Source organism: Anarrhichthys ocellatus, unplaced genomic scaffold, assembly GCF_004355925.1.
Source record: "Anarrhichthys ocellatus isolate YVR2014 unplaced genomic scaffold, GSC_Weel_1.0 scaffold57, whole genome shotgun sequence".
In the NCBI taxonomy this organism is placed as follows: Eukaryota; Metazoa; Chordata; class Actinopteri; order Perciformes; family Anarhichadidae; genus Anarrhichthys; species Anarrhichthys ocellatus.
Window position 1 is genome coordinate 530 of NW_022280087.1, and position 24,975 is coordinate 25,504.

The 24,975-nt window shown below is 42.4% G+C and overlaps 2 protein-coding genes and 1 long non-coding RNA gene across 4 annotated transcripts in view; all 3 read left to right on the forward strand.

Annotated features, from left to right (window-relative positions):
- Positions 1 to 353: 353 nt before the first annotated feature.
- LOC116396627 (uncharacterized) lies at positions 354 to 2,324 on the forward strand. The gene is made up of 4 exons (XR_004213613.1): positions 354 to 457; positions 853 to 1,140; positions 1,250 to 1,409; positions 1,689 to 2,324. It is a non-coding gene; the product is annotated as an uncharacterized LOC116396627 (long non-coding RNA).
- A 991-nt stretch (positions 2,325 to 3,315) lies between these two features.
- Positions 3,316 to 7,294, forward strand: ndufs5 (NADH:ubiquinone oxidoreductase subunit S5). Its single transcript, XM_031871336.1, has 3 exons — positions 3,316 to 3,405; positions 4,413 to 4,633; positions 6,601 to 7,294. The coding sequence occupies exons 2-3, from the start codon at positions 4,418 to 4,420 to the stop codon at positions 6,703 to 6,705; spliced, it is 321 nt and encodes a 106-aa protein (XP_031727196.1). The 5' UTR covers positions 3,316 to 3,405; positions 4,413 to 4,417; the 3' UTR covers positions 6,706 to 7,294.
- A 3,489-nt stretch (positions 7,295 to 10,783) lies between these two features.
- The window catches only part of LOC116396616 (microtubule-actin cross-linking factor 1-like), a 68,921-nt gene continuing 54,729 nt past the window's right edge, over positions 10,784 to 24,975 (forward strand). For both annotated transcript variants that reach the window (XR_004213611.1, XM_031871337.1), the window contains exons 1-2: positions 10,784 to 11,248; positions 20,153 to 20,390. Coding sequence is in view for 1 of the 2 variants with exons in the window: in XM_031871337.1 (XP_031727197.1) it covers positions 20,168 to 20,390 (223 nt within the window). In the remaining variant the exon portion in view is untranslated. The remainder of the gene's footprint in view (positions 11,249 to 20,152; positions 20,391 to 24,975) is intronic.

Below are 24,975 nucleotides of genomic sequence, written 5' to 3' on the forward strand. Positions count from 1 at the left end.
CCACTGATGCATTTTATTGAACTATACTTCTAGATTTATTGGAGACATTTTTAAATACTAACATTTAAAATCTAGCCTACTTATTGTATGTTTGTATTTTGATTGTATTTTACCTTCACTGTAAACCCGAATTTATTTCAAATTAAACTTTTGAGTAGTCATTACTTATACTTGCGTGTTTTGTAAAACAACTGTGTCATTACAAAATCTATTTAGTAGTTTGCACTAATCAACTGAAATATTGAGTGCAATGATCATGTTTAGCAGAGATAACATGGTAGGTTACGTTTCTGTAAGGGGGGGGCCCGTTTGAATTTCACTCGATTAAGCATTAGTGCCGTGTGCAACGCAGTGACGAGCCCAGAGGAGTCTGCTCGTCCTGCGTCCGACCGCGAAACCTATCCTGGCTTTGACGGAGCTGCGGGATTTCTGCAACAACTTTGAACCAAGTGGAATGGTGAGTGTGTACTCTCACCATATTGACTGTAACGTTAGATATCATTCTGGGAGCATTTATTTCAACAAGTAAGCTAAACGCTAACGTTAGCTGAGTGTTAGCATGCTAACGGTTTTCTGTGGGTCCAGTTTATAACTTTAACACGTGTTTGCATGTGCTGTGTTTTAAGCTCGCTGACGATAACGTTACGTTAGCTTTTCAAAATAGTGTTTGGTTAGGTTGCGCAGGAGTTATTTATTGCATTTATAGCAGTAACTTAGCTAGCTTCTCAAGGCACGAGGTCATTAGTTGGTTGTTAGCAGAGGCTGGGTAACGTTTTGCAGTGGAGTTAATGTTACTGGAACTGGGTTGTTGAACTGAAAGTTGAGCCAATAGTTTTCTTCTTGTTTTCACAGGTTCTTGTGAAGATGCAATGGAAGTGTACATATTGTGAGTTCATAAGTCTACTCGGATCGCGCACCGTCAAACAGCGGACTCGCTGCTGACACCGGGGTATCCGCACATCAAACGCGCCTTTTTCCCCCGTTCAAATACTGCAGGCAGGTAACAGGCAGCCTACCATTAGGACCCAGGCAACAGGGGGCATACCATACCATACAATGGGGTGGGAGGTTCACCTTTCCTCCTGAACTCAGACAAACCTGAGAGAGCAGCTGATCTACCTCGAGGCCAGCCTTTGTTTGGTAAGTTCTCTTTCCTTTTTTAAATATGTTTAAAAGCATGATTTTAAGAGTCAAATTGTAGAAAAAACATTCTGTAAAGTGTTAACAGTACTTTTTTGATCAATTTTAGATTTCCTCCCTGGCAACCATCGGAGGACATGACACAAAACGGGTTACATGGAACATCCTTGCCCGCATGTTCAACGATGATGTTGGGAAGAGAATGAACTGGAAAGGGATAAATGGGAAAAAGTCCTTCAGCCAGATGGAGTCGAAGACTTTGCTCCTGCGTAAGTAACTGCAATATTTAATGAAAACAATCTGAAGTCACCCAGAGGTCTTAGGTAGTGTTCAAACTTACAAATTCTCTTTGCAACTTCAACTTCATTCTCTGCTCAGGTAGATATTACACGACTATATCTTTACATAATATTTATATGATATATTATCTCTGAATATAGCATAGCAAACCTTTACATGCCAGACAGTCACTAGCTTTTAGACTGCATGTCTGCTATATGTTGCACTGAGGGTTCATGGGATTTTGTATGATCTGCTTGTGATTACAGATGCTGTCGAAAGAATCATGTCTCACGTGCCGCCACAAATGATGAGTGTGAAATGGCAATGAGGTGGTTCAACCTGGCAGCAGACAGGGGAAGCTCCAGGAGGCGTGCCACAGTCAGCATCCCTACTGAACAAGCCTAAACATGTATGTGTTATACATGTGATACATGCAATGTTTTAAAATCCTGTTTTTGATGCTGTTCATTGCAGAGTTTGCTATCTGTTTAGGTCTTATATGCAGAGACACCTCAACTGTGGGGTCTGCTAGCCCCTCCAAACCAAGCCTCACATGGTCTTAATCCCCCTTTGTCACCAAAGACTCTCAGGAAATGTTTAACTACTAAGATACTTATTTAGAATTATGTTATAAGTTTGTTGAATGAGGAGTAGGAATGTTCCACCACTTGTGTTTTACAGTGTATGCTCAGGACTGCATATTGGTGTTCAGTTGTTTCGATATGTTTAACCCAGTTCCTCTGTCCTTATCCAGTCAAGTTGTAATGTCTGCATGTGAATAGTCATTCACAACGCACAGTTACTGTGTAATGCTGTATTTCTTCTCTCGACAAGTTGGAATTTCTTTCAGTTTTAACAGTTACAATGCAATGTTTTGAAAAAATAAAACACATTGGAACATTAAAATGTATTTAATTTCTTTCCTTCTGTACAATTTTCTTGAAACAAACATTAAATCTCAAAATCAAATAGTATAATTAATTTAATTAAAAGTAAAGACATTACTTAAATAAACTAATGGTCTTAAGTAGCAATAAATAATGTTATATTAGTGATTTGTTTATATATGCTTATGTATGTTGAACTTAAAATAGTTATTTCATTGAACTTACACTAAAAAGAAATGATTCAAGTGAACTAATGATTTTTAGTAAAGATTACTAATGTGGACTTAAATTTGTCTACTGCATTAATTAAGTTTCTATGTTAACACAACTTGATCTGTTTAGTTCCTCCATTTGTAAAAACTTAAATGGTTTGAGGCAACGGGTTTCCACGCGGTTTTCTAGTAAATTCAACTAGTTCGGGCTAACAGTGTTTTGTAGGTCTCACTTGTACTTCATATTTATTTATCATCCAAAATCCTAAATAAACTCCAGATAGATAGATAGATAAACAGACAGATACATTCTTAATCCCGCAAGGTGAAATTTGTTTGCTACAGCAGCAATTATGATAAGGGTAAGCAATCAAAGGAACATAGTACAAAATATATATATATTGAGTATAAAAATGCACAATATATACAACTAGAAAATGTGCTTTCACTTTTCATATTTGTAATCTTTAATTAGGGTTTCTGTGGCAACGGGGTGCTACAATATATTATACTGAAATGGGTCATTCTGCAAAATGAGTGCTTCTACTTTAGGTAGGCTAGTTTAAGTATACTTTATTGCTCACACTTTTGTATTTTTACTTCAGAGTTTAAATGCACGACCTTTACCTTACTCAATAGAGTATTTCTACACTGTGTAACTAATTTTACTTAAGTAAGAGATTTGAGTACTTCTTCCACCTCTGTCCAGTGGTAGTTTTAGAAGTGTTTACTGAATATTTTATCCAGTAGGCGGCGGTAGGTCTCCACAGCACATTGGTGTCTCTTCACGACACAGACTCTGCTTTTACGGCAGTGTTATTATCAGCCGCAAAGCGAAACGCGTGAAGTCGGAAGAAGGTTAAAGTGAATCCCACAAACACACGGTAAATACAGATATTTTATGTCTAATGTCGGTTTTTAAATAACCGGTTAGCTATAGAGACACGGTGTTGAGTTTATTCATCGTTCAAATAATAGCACCAGTTTGGAAATAGCGTAAAAGCAGAGCGGCCTGACGTTAGCATTAACAAGCTGTCATTGAAGGACAGCATAACGTCACATGATACCACACCTGGGCACAGAGTATAATCATTTATAGGAGTAGTTCTTGAGTTAATGTGCACTTAAATTGATTTAAATATCGGATATACTGCTTTCACTTCTGGGTATTTTTTACAAAGCGCATTAGCCAGCTAGCTACTGTAGTTAGCTCTGTGCTAGCTGGCTAGCTTCGTTTAGCCGAGAGAGTAGAGAAGGGTCTATCTGTACCGTTGAATTATCTAAGGCCTATAGTACACATTTCTATATTATACTGTATTATACTCATAATATGCTGCCTTTATATTTAATATTATGTTTCTGTCCTGTATTTTATGTCATATTAAAACACAATGGGTATGGTAAATACAATCATTAATTCTTTGTTCTCTTACAAACAAATCGCTGTTTGAAAAGCAGCCGTCTTCAAATATGGCTACAGCCTTTAGTAGTAAACCCCAATGTGGTTTATTGCATGTTATCGTGGATCAGACTGGTTGTCAAATGACATTTCTGTTTTGGAATGAAGCAAAACAAAAGTCTTAATGCTGAATGATAAAAATGTCCTCGAAGCCTTCCTTAAAACTGCAGCAAGTAGCTTCCTGTGTAAGAGGGATTTACTCTGCGTTCTTAAGTAGCGTGTTGCTCTATAAGCTCCTCTGCTGTGTGTCTGAGGCACTTCCTGGTCATATGTAGTGATGTTTGTGGTCAAAACAGTATTTTTCTCAGCTGCTCATCTATTCTGCCAGTTTGTTGAGACTATTTTTTCCCCTCATCTGTGTGGTCCTTCCCTCTCCACCACTACATCCCGTGTCGCTCATCATTCTTTCCTCTCTGTCTCCTCCCTCATCAGCCGCCATGCCGTTTGTGGACCTCCAGTCGCGGCTCGGCATCAACCTGGACGGCTGGCTGCTGCTGCAGAGCGGAGAGCAGCCCAACAAGAGGGCAGCTCGCTGCCACGCCTTCGAGAAGGAGTGGATCGAGTGTGCCCACGGCATCGGGCAGACCCGCGCCAAGAAGGAGTGCCTGCTGGAGTTTGAGGACTTCTACGAGTGCATGCACAGGCAGAAAACAGTAAGTGGATTATCGATGACCTCTGTGTGCCAGTGAGCAGCTTTTGAAGTATTTTTTTAAAAGGGTCACTAGAGTAGAAACAAGAATCAATGTTCCAGCAGGAAATGTAAGTTCATGCCGTGAACACAGCTGAGACAACTGTTTTAGCAGAACTTGCTGTTTGATGATGTGACTTTTTGTTACGTGGATCTGCCTATCACTTATTTACTTGCTAAAATATTAACATGATGTCAGAACAAAAAGAAAAAATGTAGTTTAATATTCCTCCTATCCACATTTGAATGGTTCACTAAGCTTAATTACATTGAATATAGTAGATATAATTAGATTTTATTTTTCGCTGATCAGCTGATAAGATAACTGAAAGTGACTCTTTCTGTTGATCAGTGTCTAAATAATCCTATTTCCATCCTCTCCAGAGTTTGTCTGCAGATAAAGTAACCGTAAATTAATCTTCCAGCACATTAAATAACATTCTTAGAAATTTGTTTGCAAAAGGGTTAATTTCTCGTGGCTTCATGTGCACACAAAATCCACATAATTGTCTTGTGAATAATGCATCACGTGTGTAAATCAATCCTTTCGGTCAATGACTGCATCATAGTATAATAATGGCAGGAGGGGCAATATTCGTCTTCTAAAACTGTAACCTGGCAGTGGTTTAACCAGTGAATGTGTTTGTGTAAATGCGAAAGTGATGTAGAGTTGAGACTTTATTTGTTTTTATTCACGAACAATTATCTATGATGTCATTGGTCTGAAACAATACACGCCACAGAAAACTTCCTGGATTACTCTGAAGAGCATAATGTTACTTCCAAAGACTGTAATTCATCAAGTGGCCACTTGAGGCTGGCTCCAAAAGTGAGTCAATCCACTAAAATGCCCAACTTTACAGCAGAAACAAACACGTTTACAGCCTGGTGCAAAGAACAGTTTTGGCTTCTATAACTAATTTCCACATTCATGACCACCTTCATAACTCACCTGTTTAAACTATACTAAAGCTTACAGTTAGGTATGATGGAGTATGTGGCAGCTTTGAGTGACAGGTGGGTGCCGTCTCAGTTCGCCAGCTGCTAGCCGTCTCCTCTGCTGCATCAGCTGGGCCACCTCAGCCCACAATCCACCTCTTTTCCCACTTTTAGAGTTACTGTGTCATCGCTGCCAAGATGGCGTCACCGGAGACGCTCACTTTGAGCTTCACAACAGCTCTTCTGGAGCCTATGGGTGATGTCACGGAGACGATGTCCATATTTTATACAGCTGATGGTATAAAGCAGCAATAAACGGTTTATGAAGGTGAATTAAATGACTATGAATTGATTACAGAAGTGTGTTCAGAAAGAAAAATAGCACCCACGTGCGATCCTTTGAATATTGTCCGAGGTAAACTGGGGTCAGTCTTGATGGACGTGTGTGTCAGCAGAAGAGAGACGCTCTCTGTGAATGTGCTGCAGCAGCAGGAAGTCCGTCGCCTCCACCCAGACGCCTTGATGAGCCCGTTAGCCCCGTCTCATTCTTTCACAACGTGATGGAGGTGAAGTGCTGATTTAAGACGAATGTCAGCTGAGACGACTTCGGAGTCTGACACGAATGTCACATCCACCGAGGTGTATTCATCTCTAAACGTTAGCTGTTAAATAGCTGTATGCAGCTTTTTAACATCAGAGTTGTGAAACACGAGACTACATCTGAAAAAGACTGCCTGCATCTCTGCTGGATTTTTCATTTATGAACGACTGAATATGATTTGGAAGGAAATCTGCATGTTTACAGCACAGAACGGAGGTAGGGAGCTGTTTCTTCTAGTTCTTCAGTTTCTCTCAGCTTCACATGGTGACAGGAGTCAAAATTAAATAGGTGGAGGGATGCAGGACATTCTCTTTAGTGTTTTTATTTTCCTATTCTCTCCATCCTGCTGCTTCCTCCTCGACACTCACCTCTTCCTCTCTTCCTCCCTGCAGCACCAGAGGCTGCATGCCATCCGTCAGCAGCGGGACAAGATGGTGAAGGAGGGGAGCTACACGCCGCCGACCTGCCACTCAGGCAAGCCCGACCAGACGCCATGAGGGAGTTCTGCTCTTGTTTATAGTAAATCAGATGTCGCTGTTTCCTGTCCGCCTGTACACGTTTGCAAATAAATGTTATCATCGAAGAGCTTCCGGTCTTTTCCTTCCCTGTCTTTCTACTGTGCACTGAAATGTGTGAAGAGGCTAAGAATGAAAACATTACACTCTAGTACTGTACTTAACTCAAATTTGAAGTACTTGTACTTAACACGAGTATTTCCATTTAATGCTGCTTTATATGGAGATATTGTACTTATTTGTCCACATGAAAGCCATACTCATTAGTTACTTTAAAAGTGAAGAGATGATGAATTTAAAATATAATGCGCTGTTGTATATTAAACTACAAATAGTACTTAGAATTGATAATTGATCATTCAAATCAAGTTTAATAATACTTGAATTTACTCAAGCAAAAATGTTCAATACAGTACAATTATTTTAGCATTTTTGTTGACTCCGTATATACTGTTCTTTGTTTTTATCCTCAGAATTTTATGTGTTTACTCTTAAACCCTAATGTGGACTGAAGGCGTCTGCTGCTGTTAAATATTTGACACAATTATTGAGCAATAAAGTGAAAACGCTTCATGCTTGCATCTTCTGAAAAAGCCTGCAAATAATGCAAAGCAGTCATCCTGTGAGTGATGACCACAGCTGGTTAAATGTCTAATTTAATGTCATCTCTGCAGCTGTGGTCGTCAGCTGTGGTTCTGCTGCCAATGTAAGTAAGTTAAACTACAGTTCATTTTCTTAACCCACTGACCTAATTCTAGTAAATCCTTTAACTGATGCAGTGAGTTAGCGCTCCAGAGGGACCTCTCCGATGAGAGACTGATATGAGTTGATCCTGTTGGACGTCCTCGATTCAATTACCAGCATTTAACTCTGACGGATGGGATTAGTGAGGCTCCATGAAGCGCCACAAGATGGAGCCAAGAGCTCAGGCGGGACAGGAGGGTGAACTCACCAGGTATCTAGGAAGAGATGACAGTTTGTTCAGGTTCAAGTTCAAGTTTTCTACATTTAAGCTCAAACCACTTAACAGTTTCATGGCTGCATTTAAGTTTGTTACGAGTCGTCTTTTTCAGCCAGAGTCCACAAGAATAACATAACTGGCACATATGTTTCATAAACATGTTAAAGAAAATACAAAGTGAACAGTTAAATACATAAAATGTGTACTTTTGTGATGTTAAATACTCAGAGAGGTTAAGAGACTTTGGATGGTGGTTGGTACTAAATTGTGTCGGTTTGGTGAAGTCTGCTTAAAATGAGCTTAAAATCTCCATATTTCTTAAATCCAAAAGATTATTATAAATTGTTATCTTTTAGTAATAGTTATTGGATTAGACAGAGGCTGAAAACATTTCAGTGTGACAAAACAAAAATATAAATAAGGAGGAAATGTTTTACTATCATACAGATGTTTTGACCCACGGCAAGTACAAGCCTCAGTTTAAGAACAAGTCCTGAGACCATAAGCTAAATACCCAGACTGGTTACATCGGGCCTAACTGAATGTCGAAGTGTTTGAGTGTCCCCACAAACTGAGCTGTATAATTAGTATAATGTCACATCTTAAAATCTGATTAAACTCCATTGAGGGTTTTGACTTTATGCCCGTTAGTGAATGGATACGTCTTTCCACTGAGAATGACTCACAGTAACGCTTTGTCTGGAGGCTGTCGGCCTCATTGTCCTCCATTGGCTTTATTACATTGAAGATGACAGATAACCATGACGGCGTTGATAGATCCATGGCATTATCACAAGGTTTCAATTGTGCAAATTGAATTTTTGTCAGGAGTTTGCTGCCAGTGGACTCATGTCAGGAGCATCAGTTTGATATGCACAACAGCTCTGTTTACACTGAAGGCTAATCAATGACTGATAGTGAAAGAATGAGCAGTGATAGTAGTGAACTTTACCCCGTGTTTTGTCATCACCGCTTGATTACAGCGGCAGCAGCACAGATCTGTGATGTGATGGACGGAGAACGAGAACGTCCGGATTATCCTCCACCGCCGACAAACACACGGCAATCCCAGTGATATTCAGTTGACCCAGTGCCTTATCAATCTGAGAGCCAGACAGTCTCACAAAAGACAGACACGTCAACTAATACCAGGCCAATCATCACTAACAACTAAAACAGAGCAACGTTCGTTTGGAGTCGTGTTTGTGGCCACTCGATGACTCCAGTGTTCGCTCTCTTTTAGCTCTGTTTTTGGTCTCCACCAGCTCCTGAGGTAAATATCTGTCTCTTTAGCTGCTAATGCTCCACTTTGTCCCCCAGCTAGTCGCTAGCTAAGTCTGTCTGCTGATGTTGCCGCTTTTTAGATGCCACGAAAGCTGCGAAACTGAACAAAAACAGTAAAGTTGTGGGCTGTCAAACCAAACCAGTGAACCGAGAGACTCTTCAGGGGTTGGCAACCTGTTTATATGAAGTGACATTTTTATTTTATCTTTTTTATTTATCTATATATATATATATATACATTCACCGGCCACTTTATTAGGCACACCTGTTCAATTGCTTGTTAACACAAATAGCTAATCAGCCAATCACATGGCAGCAACTCAATGCATTTAGGCATCTAGACGTGGTGAAGAGGACTTGCTGAAGTTCAAAGCGAGCATCAGAATGGGGAAGAAAGGGGATTTAAGTGACTTTGAACGTGGCATGATTGTTGGTGCCAGACGGGCTGGTCTGAGTATTTCAAAAACTGCTGATCTACTGGGATTTTCACGCGTAACCATCTCTGGGGTTTACAGAGAATGGTCCAAAAGAGAAAGTACCCAGTGAGCAGCAGTTGTGTGGACGAAAATGCCTTGTTGAGGTCAGAGGAGAATGGGCAGAGTGGTTGGAGATGATAGAAAGGCAACAGTAACTCAAATGACCACTTGTTACAACTAAGGTCTGCAGAATACCATCTCTGAACGCACAACACGTGGAACCTTGAAGCAGACGGGCTACAGCAGCAGAAGACCACACCGGGGGCCACTCCTGCCAGCTAACAACAGGAAATTGAGGCTACAATTCGGCTCACCAAAATTGGACAACAGAAGATTGGAAAAACGTTGCCTGGTCTGAAGAGTCTCGATTTCAGCTGCGACATTCAGATGGTAGGGTCAGAATTAGGCGTAAACAACATGAAAGCATGGATCCATCCTGCCTGTATCAACGGTTCAGGCTGCTGGTGGTTGTGTAATGGTGGGGGGAATATTTTCTTGGCACACTTTGGGCCCCTTAGTACCAATTGAGCATGGTTTAAACGCCACGGCCTACCTGAGTATTGTTGCTGACCATGTCCATCCCTTTATGACCAGTGGACTCATCTCCTGATGTCTACTTCCAGCAGGATAATGCAGCATGTCACAAAGCGGGAGATTCGCATCATGGATGTGCAGCCGACAAATCTGCAGCAACTGCGTGATGCCATCGACGCAATATGGACCAAAATATGTGAGGAATGTTTCCAGCAGCTTGTTGAATCTATGCTACGAAGAATTAAGGCAGTTCGGAAGGCAAAAGGGGTCCAACCCGGTACTAGCAAGGTGTACCTAATAAAGTGGCCGGTGATTGTATGTGTAGTCCGAAGTCCGGGGATCCCTCGGTGGTCTGGGACTCCTGTGACCAGACATACCAAAGTTCAGCCCGAACTGTGAAGCTCCCCGATCAGGGAGCGGCAGCCCCAAGTCCAACTCTCAATTTGATTATTTATTTATTTTTAGCTGATCCCTCTCTTCCTCCAGCTGTTTGGAGAGGGAGGAGGGGGCAGTGTGTGCGTGTGTGTGTGTGTGTGTGTGTGTGTGGGGGGGGTATAAAAACCCAGATTAATACTATCTCGTGATGTAAACGCGCTGCTTCTTCGGTGTAATCCTGAAATATATGTGAATGAGTAGCCGCTGCAAATATGAACTATGTGAACGCCCTTTTCCTCCCTGAATTGAGAGAAAGTGTGTGTGTGTGTGTGTGTGTGTGTGTGTGTGTGTGTGTGTGTGTGTGTGTGCGTGCGTGCGTGCGTGTGTGTGTGTGTGTGTGCGTGCGTGTCGGCCTGGGTTTGGCGGTGCACGGATGACGCAGGAGTACGACCCGAAATTTCAATTTCCGCAACACTTAACACACTCAATAGACATGGGTAAAGTGTGAAAACTGCCTATTGAAGAGAGAGCGTGTGTGTGTGAGTGTGTATGTGTGTGTGAGTGTGTGGAAGCGGAGCAGGAGAGGAGGGCCGGTGGGGGTTGTTGAGAGCGGAGAAAGGGAGAGAGAGGCAGAGGGGGAAAGAGGAGGAATCGGACAGCCATTATAGCATTCAGGATTACGTTGCTTTGCTGTTCTTTGCGTCATCGCCTCCCCCTCCTCCCCTCACGGCTGTGTGTCGGCTCGGTTCTTTAGGAAAAAAAAACCCGATCGGTGGAAGCCGAAAAAATCCTTCCGTCCAGCCATCCAGGAGGAGAGGGAGCGGCGGCGGCAGCAGCATCCCCGGCCTCCCTCGCTCTGTGCTCGGATCTCAGGATCCGCTGCTGCCCGGTGAAGGTAAGCGGCTCCGGAGCTCCGCGTAGCCCGGCTATAGCGTTTCCAGCTCCGCAACCCACCGGACCCGGATCATCATTATAATGTACCCACAAGAGATGTCGAGTCCGGCGGTGATATTATTTATACGTAACATGAATATTCTTAGAAATCAAAAGTATCAGCTCGAGGCGATTCATAACTATCAACTCACACTTTAGGAACATATTTAATTGTAATATTTCTAGACCGTTCGTATTAAAATTAACATGTTGATGATGTGGGTTTGGTGAAGGTGTTGCCCCTCACTGAGACCTTCGTTAATAACGTGTTGATCAGTTACACGTTGATTGCCATTCATATGAGAAGGACCGAGTGTGTCTTCACCGTCATGATCTCAGTTACCGCCTGAAACCGTCCACTCTCGAAGCACACTGCATGCTCGTGATTCGTGCGCCGGAGGGCCGGGCTGGAAATAACCAGCGGACAGTCAGTCGGAGAGGGTTTCTGGGTCGCGCTGAGTCTGCCCGGGGTTGGTACCCGCTAATGAGACACTCAGCAGCGGCGGTACGGAGGCGGATGTTCGGCACCGGCCGCAAATGGATAAATGTAATTAGTTGGTGTTTGTGCGTCCGAGGCAGGGCCGGTGTGGCGGACAAAGAGCCCCCGTGCTTCCACTCTGCTCCTGCATGCGTGCACGTTTTAGGTCTCCATGTCTGATGTCCACACATTCCTTCTTCACATTCAATGGGAGAGAGACAGAGAGAGAGACAGAGAGAGGCGAGGCAAGTTTATTTGTATAGCACATTTCAACAACAAGGAAATTCAGAGTGCTTCAAGAGAGAGGGAGAGAGGGAGACAGAGAGAGAGAGAGATGCATGCATGCATAAAATGATGACATGAGCCACCAGCTGCAGCTTTTTTTGTGTGTATAAACACACATTTATGAGAGGCTGCCTTTATTGATCCGTGCAATGCCCCTTGACCCTCCATCAGCACACCTCCAGCCTGCACCTGCTGTGTGAATCCCAATGGGCTCCACCACTGCAGGCTGTCTGTGTGTCTGTCTGGAAAACCTCAGTGATATTATGCAAGGTGCAGTCAGAGACAGACAGAGAGAGAGAGAGAGAGAACAAAAAAATCAAGATGCAGAGCCTCCCCTCCTGCCGCTTTGTAGCAGATGGTCAAACGTGCATCTCCCTCCAGCCTTATGTTGGACCTCCAGCGTGCAGGCTTCTCCTCAGTCCGACCCGGAAGGCACAAAACAACCTATTCAGTTCTATTTTACTCAGGTGAAATTCTATAATTCAGTTGGTCTCTTCCACCTATTTCTTCCTCTGCACTGGCCATGGACACACCCCCTTACTACTGTGTGTTGTCTGGTGGAAAGCACCAATATGCCTCTGATGCATGATGAAAGAGTGTATGAGACGTGGCTGTATGTCGATTTAATCACAAGTCTAAGAGGATTTCTGCTTTATTAATCGAAGCACACGAGTCACTTTTAGTATCCAGTGACAGGCAGCGGATTCTAACCTTCATTGTTGATCATCATCTGTCAGTTCTTTAGATATATAACTTCCAGAAGCTCAATGTGAAGTCTTCAAATAGTTTAATTTGATCCGATTAACAGTCTAATATCAAAATATGTTTAATTTACAATGAAACAAAAAGTGACACAGTTTGAACTGTTGAATTATTGCTATGTCAACAATGGGACTTTAAGAAGCAGCTCCTGGACTCTGGAGCTGTCATGGTCGGTTAGAGTCTAAGGTGACATCTCCAATTCCCTTGTTTTGTCCAACCAACAGCCCAAAATCCAAATGTAGATTATTCGATAACAGAGAAAATAAGCAAATCCATATATTTGAGATGCTGAAGCCGCCGGCAATTTTTGCTCGATAAAAGACTTTAACTGAACTGATTCTCTCTCTATCATCTAATTCAGTGGCCTCCGACCTTTGTGTCTTGGGATGTGTTGACGTAAATTACAGTCACCTCAACCAACCTTCCTAGATATTTCTGGAGAAAATAAAGATATGAAAATATTCAGGTTCTGCGAAAACCCTGAGCAAAATTAAGGAAAAGTTTATTGGTCTTTCTTTTCCTTTTAATTATGTTGTCACCCATCAAATGTGTCTTGATCCTCAGCCATAGTTTAAGAACCTGTCGTCTAATCCATGATACTGAAATGGTCCCTTTTCTCTTTGTGAAATGCTTGACTGGCAGCTCCATCCTCCCCCGTCTGTCTGCCTGCCTGCCTGCCTGTCTGTCTGTCTGTCTGTCTGTCTGTCTGTCTGTCTGTCTGTCTGTCTGTCTGTCTGTCTGTCTGTCTGTCTGTCTGTCTGTCTGTCTGTCTGTCTGGCCAGCGGTCTCTGTGGGTTTGCAGCTCTTTGATATGCACACTGCATCTCATCATGAGTGAAAGAAGAAAAAAAATAGAGACGGAGAGAAACAGAAGGAGAGATTTCTCATCTCCTCAGGGTTGACGCTGTCTTTTGGGTCTTTTACGGTGCTAACAGTGACGTCGGCCTACGTATTGATCAGTAAGACGGCAGAGTCAGTGAGTCCATGCTGCGCTTCTCTCTCCTTTTATATCTCTGTCTTCTTTTATCCTCCGTCACTTGTTAACCTCACAGTTGTCTTTCTTTTCTCAGATTTCTCTGTCTCTGCCTCTACTCTCACCCTCACCCTCACTTTAATTAACTCTCGCTCTGTCCAGTCATGCTGAGTAGTAAGCTACGGTATTGTTGGCAAGCCAGTTCAGTTTCTGTGTGTGTGTGTTTATACATATATGCGAGTGTCTATCCATGTGTATTTATGTATACGTGTGTGTGCGTAGGGGAGCTGAGTCTAGCCATTCATTTATCCAGTCAGTCAGTGTGTTACTCATCATGACGGGGGGCTGCGTAATTCATCCTCATCCATACGCACTATCTACAACTTTAATAACTGATGTAACAAGTGTGCTTTCAATATGTCATTTATAAGTGCAAGGCAAAGAAATTGGACCCCGATAGCGACGTTTCAAGGAAGATCAGATGTCAAAGTCAAAGAGACAGACATAAAGTAAAGTTGTATCGACAATTTAGAGGACGAGTTTGACATTTTGGGGAATGACGATTTGCTTTCTTGCCGAGAGTTAGACAAGAAGATCGATACCACTCCTCCCACCTGTTTGTGCTCGCGCTGCATTCATAGCATGAGAACAGGAAAACAAATCCTGTTATTCTACTTTAGTTCACGCAATATTCCAAGATGTTACTCCAACTGCTCGCTTCGTAATCACACCATCAAAACAGCCTCAATTGCTTTTGCTATATTACCTATTTGGAGTGATTTATTAACAAGTGAAACAAGATAGAAACAAAGAATAAGTTCCTTTTAGATTAGCTGAATGGATTTTAAAAGTGTTAATACTGGATTTTATTGACATGCAAAGGTCAGTGATGGTGGCTTTGTGGTTTCTTGACGCTTGCTATAGGCCAAGCTGTTTTCACCAAGTGGTTGATGTTGTGACGGTTATAAATCCTCTCAGCTGCGTGTAGTTAAGGTTTAAACAATATGACCTGAACACAGCACAAGCATGAAGCGGGAGCCAGAAGGCAATTTACTTAGCTTAGCATAAAGACTGGAAACAGCAGTTAGCCCGTCTTTATCCAAATGTTGAGAAATACACCGACCGTCACCCCTAAAGCTTACTAACTAACACATTGTATCTCGTGTGTTTCCCCCTGTTTCCACTCTTCATGCTAAGTTAAGCTAACAACCTCCTGACTTTAGCTCAATCCTTAGTGTACAGACATGAGAGTGATCTTGACCTTTCCATTGAACTCTTGGCAATATAATGAATAAGCGTATTTCTAAAAATATCAAACTATTTCTTTAAAGTTACAGGACCAGCAGGTGTTGGACCGGTGCTAGTTGCTGTTAATTAGGCTCTCACGTGCGCGCGACACTGCCTTGGTAATCTTGCCTTGGTAGATTGTGCTAATTATGCTAATGATGCTTACGTGACGTGACTGCGTGGTTAAAAAGCAAGTTTATCTCCGGTCAGTAATATACAAGTCTGCCACACATGACTTTTTTTGTCCTGCAGCGGACTCTGCAGTGTGTCGGCGTCACAGAATTGACCGCCCTCATCTTCACACTTTCAAGGAACAGTTTGAGATTCCAGGAAACACGCTTATAGTTCGATGAGATGAGTGATACCTCTTTCATGTCTGTGCGCTGAGTATAGAGCTAGAAACAGGAGGTGTAGCCTAGCTTAGCATAAAGTCTATAAACAGGGGGAAACAGCTAGCTAGCTTCGACTCAACACCGACTGCAGCTCTGGATGTATGATGTAAATCCCATGTGTCGATCAGATGTGTTTCTGATCAGGTGGCTCTATGTTATGGAGTTTGTCCGGCCGAATTATTATCCATCTGTTGAGCACGGATGTCAGTTAAACTCCCATCAGCGTTGGTATGCTGCTCTGGTACGACACACAGAGGTTACGACCGTGTCTAGTTTTCTCTCTCTGACTCTTTCCTACATGTTCTTTCTTTTCTTGTCTTCCCTTTTCTCTCCTTTTTAATCTTTTGCCATACTTCTACATCTCTGTCGTTCTCCCTCTCTCTGCTTCATGTCACTTTCCGCATTCACACACACACATACACACACACACCTACAAACACACACACCCTCCTCAGGCTAAACTGTGGGAACAGACCGTGTCCATGTAAATCCTGGTTATAAATCAGCTCAGTCAAGCATTCAGTGTGGATATGTGTGTGCTTCTAAAACTTTGGTGCACACTTGCTTTTGTGTATTGATGTGTAAGTCAGTTATTTAGTATATAAATTAAAATATATTAGTTAATCATTCAAGTCATTTATCAAACAAAAATGTAAAATATTCGCTGGTTTCACGTCCTTAAATGTTGAGGGTTTGTTGCTCTTGTCACTTTGGGCTTTGGCAACTTCAATGGATGTTTTTCACGATGTTGTGACATAGTGTAGATTAAAGTAGAACAGATAGGCTATTTGCTAGCTGCCCCGGTCAGTCTAATTGAAAAAAAACGACTCCTGGGGACTTGAGAACTTGCAGTAAGTATTTATCTCAGTGTTTTTAAATGTATTTATTTTTTTACATATGATAAAGAAATAGTCTGACAAATGTTTAACTAAAAGACTAACAATAATAGATCAATCCAGAACTGAAATAATTAGTCAGTTAACCGATTAGTAGCTCGACAGATCATTTTATGTTTTTATGATAAACTGGATATCTTTGGCTTTTCAACTGCTTATCAAACAAAACCGGTAAATTGAAGATGTCACCTTTATCTGGGAACTTTAATGATAAATGTAGATATATACACCTATGTTTTTAGCTTTTATGGACAAGAAATAACAAAAGAGTAAAAATGAATCAATAATGAGAGTAATCATTATTTCACAAAAAGCTGGGAGCAAAGTATGTGAACACATGGTGTGAGTGAAAAATGCATTGGCGAGCATCTCATCAGACAGGAAGTGATCTCATTCTCTCACTGCTCCGCCGGTGTTTCTGCTGGTAGTTTCTCCTTCATCATCATCTTCTTCTTCAAAGATCTCTTTTTCTCCTCCCATAGCACTAATGACATGGTGCGGCTTTGAAGCCTCCATTCTGGCTCTATTTATAAAACGGCTAGTTGCAGTGGCACTGACTCACTGTCAGCAAGCAGCAGGGAAACTGACTACACACACATACACGCATACACACGCACACACACATACAGATATACATGCACACACATACACACACACACACACATGTAGAAACACCAACACGAGGACAGAGACACACACAGACTCGTACACCAGAGAACCGCAGAGAATTGTGGGAAGGCCTTAACCTCTTCCTAGCTAGCGTTGCCGTGGAGATGGGGATTCAGGAAGTGGGGCCTTGCCAGCGGTCTAGCCAGGGGCCAACAGCAGGAGGAGGAGGAGGGGGAGGAGGAGGACTTTTGGCAGCACTAGCCCAGATGGAAAACCCAGCCGTTTTGTCGGACTCACACATCGTACACAGAAACATTCCCACCCTGTGACGGCTGCTCAGGTCGCTCCACAGCTTAGTCTGCTGCTCTTTGGCAGCCAGCAGAAGTTAGTCACCCCGTAAAGTGCTCACTGTTTAAGGGGTTAAGCTGGATGTTTGTTGAGTCTCTCAGGCGCTGGAGTGACTGTTTTTCTAACTGTTAGTGGGTGATCCGTGAAACAAACCGGATCACTGGTGGATTTAGGGACTTTTATTCTGAAAGACTTCATATCCATTTTGAGGAAACATCAGTAAAGATTTCAAAATTATAGATTGTCCAGGGTTTCTCCAAATACTGAAAGTTGGTTTACCTTTGAAGTCGCAAAATAAGTTGCACGTGGTTTCTTTATTAATTTGCTAACTTCTAGTTTTCATCCTGCTGTCTTCTAACCTTCATCACAACCTCCACCCTCTGTGTTGAAGATGGTGTTTAGCCTTACAAACCTTTTTCACAGAAAAGCACAGGTGTAAATAATCAAATGAATGATGGTTTTAGGGTCCTGGTATTCTCCATACTTAACTCACTGAGAGTGTGATGATGAGTGTATTGCTTTGTTTTAAGAAACCACTGAGATACAATAAGCTGCATTCCATATTGTCGTCTTAGCCGGTCGAATGTTGCATTCAATATGTTGTTTTTAAAATTGTTGCTCCTTAACTACAAATCCCATTACTGCTGACCATTTTTGAATGTACATATGTGGAGTTTCAGAGTTTTGTTTTTATCCAGAAGTAATTGCAGAGTGACTGAAAAGTCTGCATTGCTACCGGTTACCTTACAGATCAAGATTTTACAAACACAACATACGATCAATTTATGACAATGTGCTGTAGATTAAACTCTCCATCAGTATATAAAGTAGTTCAAATGAGCTCCACCTCCACTCAGACCATATCCACTCGATATACAGTATAGTCATACAGCTCTCTGAAAGGTTAACTTAATACTTTAAGTATATTCTGCTGTTAATACTTCTGTAGTTTTTCTAAGTGAAATCTTGGATGTAAGACTTTTACTTGTCACAGAGTATATTTAACGGAGCTGCATTGAAACTTTTACTGAAGTAAAAGATATGAGTATTTCTTCTAATCTGATTAAAAGACAAGACTAATATCAAATACATGTGATTTGCAGTAAAACATTAGAATTGTCTTCTTAAAGACACATATGAAGATGTTTTTGCATCGTACAGCTTTTTAAGAAATGAGCACATAGCTAAATACACAGTGAAGATGGATATACGTATAATGAATTGCATGATGTGCACATAGTCTGTGAGCTGGATTCAAACTCATGACTCCAGGAGCACAGCGGACGCTCACTAACCTGTAACTCCCTGTGGAGCTGCAATATGAGAGCCGGTAACGGCCAATTCATTCTCTCAGGACAGGTATTGATTTTATGAGGCTGTGATGGACAGATCAGAGCGTCAGGTCCCCAGAGTGCACGCACACACGCACGCACGCACGCGCACGCACGCACGCACGCACACGCACGCGCACGCACGCACGCACACGCACGCACACACACACGCACACAACCATGGACACTCATTGACATAATATATTCTATAACCCCTTACTCTGACCAAAACTTAATTCTAAACTCAACCTTAAAACCAAGTCTGAACAGATCTTTGTGCCAAAGTGAGGACCGGCCAAAATGTCCTCACTTGGAAGGTCTAACGCTCAAAAACTTGGTCCTCACAAACATAGCTGTACAAGTACACACACACACACACGTCTGCCTTGTGTGTTTGCTTACATCAAGTATTTACTGTCACTTATTTTTCTTCATAATAAATAGGTATTGAATTTAATCTATATTTCAACAAACAGTCAGTGTAAAGATGAATGAGCAACAGACAAGAGAGAAGCAGAGAAGGAAAGGACAGAGTGAAAATGAGATGAAGATGGAGAAGAAAAAAAACCTCTCCTGTCTTCCCAGCTTATTGACTTTTCTTTAAAAATAGAAACGCTAGAAGAGCTTTGAAATCTCATCTCTCTGTCTTTGGTCTTTGCTCCTAGTCTTAGCCAAGTCTGTTGAGTAGACGAACCCCCCCCCCCCCTACCAAACAGAGCTGACATCATCCTCTTCATCAATAAATCGGCTCCAAACAGGGTGTAAGGTTAATTACCACACAAATTACAAAAAAGCTTGAATAGTGGCCTTTTAATAAAGATAACAAGTTAGAAGTGTGTTTTTGTGATAGTGTATGAAAAAAAGTCTGAAGCCAAATCAACATAAGCAGGAATATTTTAAAGTGAAACAATATATATCTATTCAATGAAAATGTTTGATGGAGGGAAAAAAAGTACATGCATGTACATGTATATATGTATGTATCTATATCAGCAGTCATGTTAGCGTCTCTGTGAGGCTTCAGGTGGACACAGCGGTGCTTTGACCTAAATGCTAATGTGAGCATGCTCACGATCACAATGCTAACATGCGGAAGCAGGTGTAATGTTTACCACGTTCACCATCGTTGGATCCTGGTTTATTGACTTCAGTGATGGGAAGATATGCTCTGAGCAGGCCTCAGTAATGTCTCATCTTGCCTGCTGTCATGTGCTCTCTTCGTCTACAGTAGTTCATCACTGAAGGTCTGCAGCCTCACAAACTCACGAGCGTTCGTCGAGAGATGATGACTAATGTAACCCAGTTGTTTCTCTCTTTCTGTTGTGCTGTTACGTCGAAACGTTGTATCATTCATGATGCGTGATCACACTGTACCCCAGCAAATGAATTATACAATTCTTCTGTCCTCCCTTCTTTTGACCTCCTTTCTTTCCCCCTCCCCCGCTGCCCTCATCCCTCCCTCCATCCCTCTCTTTCTCTTCCTCATTCCGTCTTCTCTTTCGCAGCTTCCCGGGAACGAGATGGAGTCCTCGGATGACGATACTCTAAGCGAGCGCTCCTGCGTCAGTGAGCCGTCCTTCCGTAGTGAGCGTTCGGGGGGGTCGCTGTCCCCGTGCCGGTCGGGCACCGCGGGGCCGCCGGGAGACACACTGCCGTGGAACCTGTCCAAACACGAGCGGAGGAAGAGGAAGAGCCAGGACTCGGTGCTGGACCCGGCAGAGAGGGCGGTGGTTCGCGTGGCAGGTAAGGGGAAAAAACCGTCTCGCACTGGTGATGCCTTTGAGCAAGGCACCGGGGCCCGCATCTGTTGAGTGGGGCTGCTGTGAGAGTGTGCAGTGGAAAACAGAGACTATGTACCCCTGAAGTGAAACTAAAACCTGACCTGAAAACTGATTGTACCTGTGATTGTGGCGAGGTAACAGAGAATTAGGGCTCAAAAGTACGAAAACTGACACTGAACTCTTTTTAACATTAAATGTCTCTGTAAAATCGTTTTATCTTGTATTGAGCCACAGGACACAGGACGTCTCTACTTCATTCTCACTTGAATGCTGACATTTTCTTGGCTTCTCACGTTTGATCACGGGGCTTCCTCCTGGCTTTGATTAAAGGCCTATACTTGCTTCCACGCTCAGTAAATGTCACAGAGATGGGGGGGAAATCTGGTGGTGGTCTCTTATATTTATACTTTGGATAAAAGCATGTACAGCATGCTATTAAAAGTGTTATCTTGTAACAGTCATCACTGCTAGAGGATTCAGGGAAGAAGCTTTCCTGACTCCTCTGTACTGCTGTCCAGCCACATGGGCGACTGTCCTCCCTCCGTCTCTTGAGTCTTTCCTCCTCTCTTGCTCGCTGTAACAGAAGATGGAGGAGAAATGTAGGTTACTCAGTTCTGGGGAGCAGCCAGGGTTCCCCTGCTCGTGTAATGGCACACTGGTAGCAGCCTGACAGCTTCTCCTCAGTGGAGGGGAAGCTTCCAGCTCGATAATTGAGGTGAATGATGTAAAAGTGGACTTAGTGCTGCTCCTCTTACCAGCAGTGCTATTTTTTTCCACTCACAGCATTTCATGATTGCGCTGATAATTTCCTGATTGAGGCTTTTATCAGTGGGTACGGAAAGTATTCAGACCCCTTTAAATTTTTCACTCTTTGTTTCATTGCAGCCATTTGCTAAAATCAAAAAAGTTCATTTTATTCCTCATTAATGTACACTCAGCACCCCATCTTGACAGAAAAAAACAGAAATGTAGAAATTTTTGCAAATTTATTAAAAAAGAAAAACTGAAATATCACATGGTCATAAGTATTCAGACCCTTTGCTGTGACACTCATATTTAACTCACATGCTGTCCATTTCTTCTGATCCTCCTTGAGATGGTTCTACTCCTTCATTGGAGTCCAGCTGTGTTTAATTAAACTGATTGGACTTGATTAGGAAAGGCACACACCTGTCTATATAAGACCTTACAGCTCACAGTGCATGTCAGAGCAAATGAGAATCATGAGGTCGAAGGAACTGCCCAAGGAGCTCAGAGACAGAATTGTGGCAAGGCACAGATCTGGCCAAGGTTACAAAAGAATTTCTGCAGCACTCAAGGTTCCTAAGAGCACAGTGGCCTCCATAATCCTTAAATGGAAGAAGTTTGGGACGACCAGAACTCTTCCTAGACCTGGCCGTCCAGCCAAACTGAGCAATCGTGGAAGAAGAGCCTTGGTGAGAGAGGTAAAGAAGAACCCAAAGATCACTGTGGCTGAGCTCCAGAGATGCAGTAGGGAGATGGGAGAAAGTCCCACAAAGTCAACTATCAGTGCAGCCCTCCACCAGTCGGGGCTTTATGGCAGAGTGGCCCGACGGAAGCCTGTCCTCAGTGCAAGACATATGAAAGCCCGCATAGAGTTTGCCAAAAAACACATGAAGGACTCCCAGACTATGAGAAATAAGATTCTCTGGTCTGATGAGACCAAGATTGAACTTTTTGGCGTTAATTCTAAGCGGTATGTGTGGAGAAAACCAGGCACTGCTCATCACCTGCCCAATACAATCCCAACAGTGAAACATGGTGGTGGCAGCATCATGCTATGGGGGTGTTTTTCAGCTGCAGGGACAGGACGACTGGTTGCAATTGAAGGAAAGATGAATGTGGCCGAGTACAGAGATATCCTGGAAGAAAACCTCTTCCAGAGTGCTCTGGACCTCAGACTGGGCCGAAGGTTCACCTTCCAACAAGACAATGACCCTAAGCACACAGCTAAAATAACAAAGGAGTGGCTTCGGAACAACTCTGTGACCATTCTTGACTGGCCCAGCCAGAGCCCTGACCTAAACCCAATTGAGCATCTCTGGAGAGACCTGAAAATGGCTGTCCACCAACGTTCACCATCCAACCTGACGGAACTGGAGAGGATCTGCAAGGAAGAATGGCAGAGGATCCCCAAATCCAGGTGTGAAAAACTTGTTGCATCATTCCCAAGAAGACTCATGGCTGTACTAGCTCAAAAGGGTGCTTCTACTCAATACTGAGCAAAGTGTCTGAATACTTATGACCATGTGATATTTCAGTTTTTCTTTTTTAATAAATTTGCAAAAATTTCTACATTTGTTTTTTTCTGTCAAGATGGGGTGCTGAGTGTACATTAATGAGAAATAAAATGAACTTTTTTGATTTTAGCAAATGGCTGCAATGAAACAAAGAGTGAAAAATTTATAGGGGTCTGAATACTTTCCGTACCCACTGGATGGATGCCAACATCTAGCTGTGACTCTGTCGAAGAGCAGCCTGCAGTTGATGGAAGAGTACATATACATTATATTATATTATTTATCCAGCTTTTATCCAACGCGTCTTACAATTATAAGTGTATTCAACCATGAGGGTACAACTGCTACATTTAGAGACAGAGTTAAAAATACATATATTTTAAATTGTAATATTCAATTACATTTTTTTAATTTAGATTGTTAGATTAGATTAGATTTTCATTTTTTTATTTTATGGGCCAAGGTGCAGTCAAACACCTACATTATGCCCAGTATAACAATAAAGGGCAATAATCACCTAAAACTATATTGTTTAGTCTGGACTAGACTACATGTAGAACATGTCGGTATCAGCATGGAAATGATCACATAATGGCAAACAATTCATTATCATACATCCGTCCTGTGCTGACATCCCTGTTTAGCCTTTTTATGTGAGAAATGAACGGTTATAAACTGGCCGCACTGCTATAATTCCACTATCATTGTGAATGCCAGTTGCATGGGAGGTGAAGGGGGCTGTGTTGTTGGAGGAGGCGATGACAGTAAAAGCCTACTTTATAGACATGGAAACAGCATGTAGGTCAGGTGAAGGGGTGGATGTGACCTCTGTGTGTGTTAATGCTCTTATAGCACATATGTGAAGAAAAGATGTGTTTCTGTCGGGATGTGATAAGTTTCATTCTCCAAGGAAGCTGCCGATGTTCCATGCCGAGTGAGAATGAAATGAGCCAAAGCAGACGTTACATGTTGGTGCAAGAAGAAACAGACCGTGTGTGCTAAACTGAGAAGATGTTTAAGCGTTGGATGTTAAAGTATGTGTGTGTATTTCTGGGACTGTGTCACGTGCACACACTTTTATACATGCACCCAGTTAGAAAGTGCTATAAATATAGATGAAAACGAAGGCGATAAAAGGGCAGCTTGTGGTTATAAAAACAGTGAAAGTTCTACATGCTGTAATGTGAAAACCAAGCTGTGCGCTTACAGAGGAGAGCAAACTAAAAACAACTCAAAAAGCTCAAAAGCAACCTTGTAATGTTCCCCAAAATATAATATAATTACCCATAAATTGAAGTCACTCACTGCTGCAACTTCTCACATGATTTCTTAATGATAGCAATGACAACAGTCTGACGTGCAGCTGCTAACGGATCAATTCCACACGCGATATGAGATAGTGAGAAATGCTGAAGACAGCTGCAAACCAACTAAGTCGTCTTTTTTTCCGACACCAACACGTGGCGGCTCTTTTCTGTTTACATATGAAAGGCTAATTACAAGCAGATCTGAGAGCAGGGACGTGGAATCAGTTATCACGCTGGTTAAAGACGGTTGGCGTCGTCACTTTTATGTCCTGTGGTCTTTTTTTCATGGCGTTGGTCTTTCTAAGCAGACAAGATGAAGAAAGAAACATCTTTTTAAACCAATAAAATGTTCAGTTCTACCTTTTTTGAAGGATAGAGATATATGTCTAGTTTTCTGTCACGCAGGCAGATGTGAGGCGGTAAATACAAATGTTTTTAATCAATGCTCAACTTTTCCTCTTTTTTATGTCTGTTGGACATGTGACGTGTAGTGGAAATTCACAGATGTGCTGCAGCTTGGTTTGTTTGTTCGTGTGTGTGTGTGTGTGTGTGTGTGTGTGTGTGTGTGTGTGTGTGTGAGAGAGAGAGAGGTAATTAAAGCATAGTTCTGAAAGGGAAGGGAACAAAAGAAAACATTTTAAAAAAGAGTATCTGAAATGATCAAAAGAGGCAGTTAGACAGGGAGGTTTCCTGGCAGCACCTTTGGGCTGAGTCAGCGAGTCAGACTTGTTGGTGTGGAGACCATCGGGCCGTGGTGGCAGCAGGTAGCGGGCTGAGCCGATGTTGGCGCCGCCACAAAGCGCCAGGGGTTTACACACTGCCAATGCTCTGCCGTGTGAAACCATCTCTCTAAACGATGCTGGTAGAGCCAATGCTGAATATTCAATACTAATACTACGCCTCATTGTGACACATGTCTTCCCAAAAATACATATGAAAACTAGATCTGAAGCTAAAAATGAGATGTGGGCCACTATTG

Coding starts and splice junctions, on each gene's coding strand:
- ndufs5 (XM_031871336.1), top strand. CDS start 4,418: ATGCCGTTTGTGGACCTCCAGTCGCGGCTCGGCATCAACCTGGACGGC. Junction 4,634..6,600: donor GCATGCACAGGCAGAAAACA/GTAAGTGGATTA, acceptor TCCTCCCTGCAG/CACCAGAGGCTGCATGCCAT.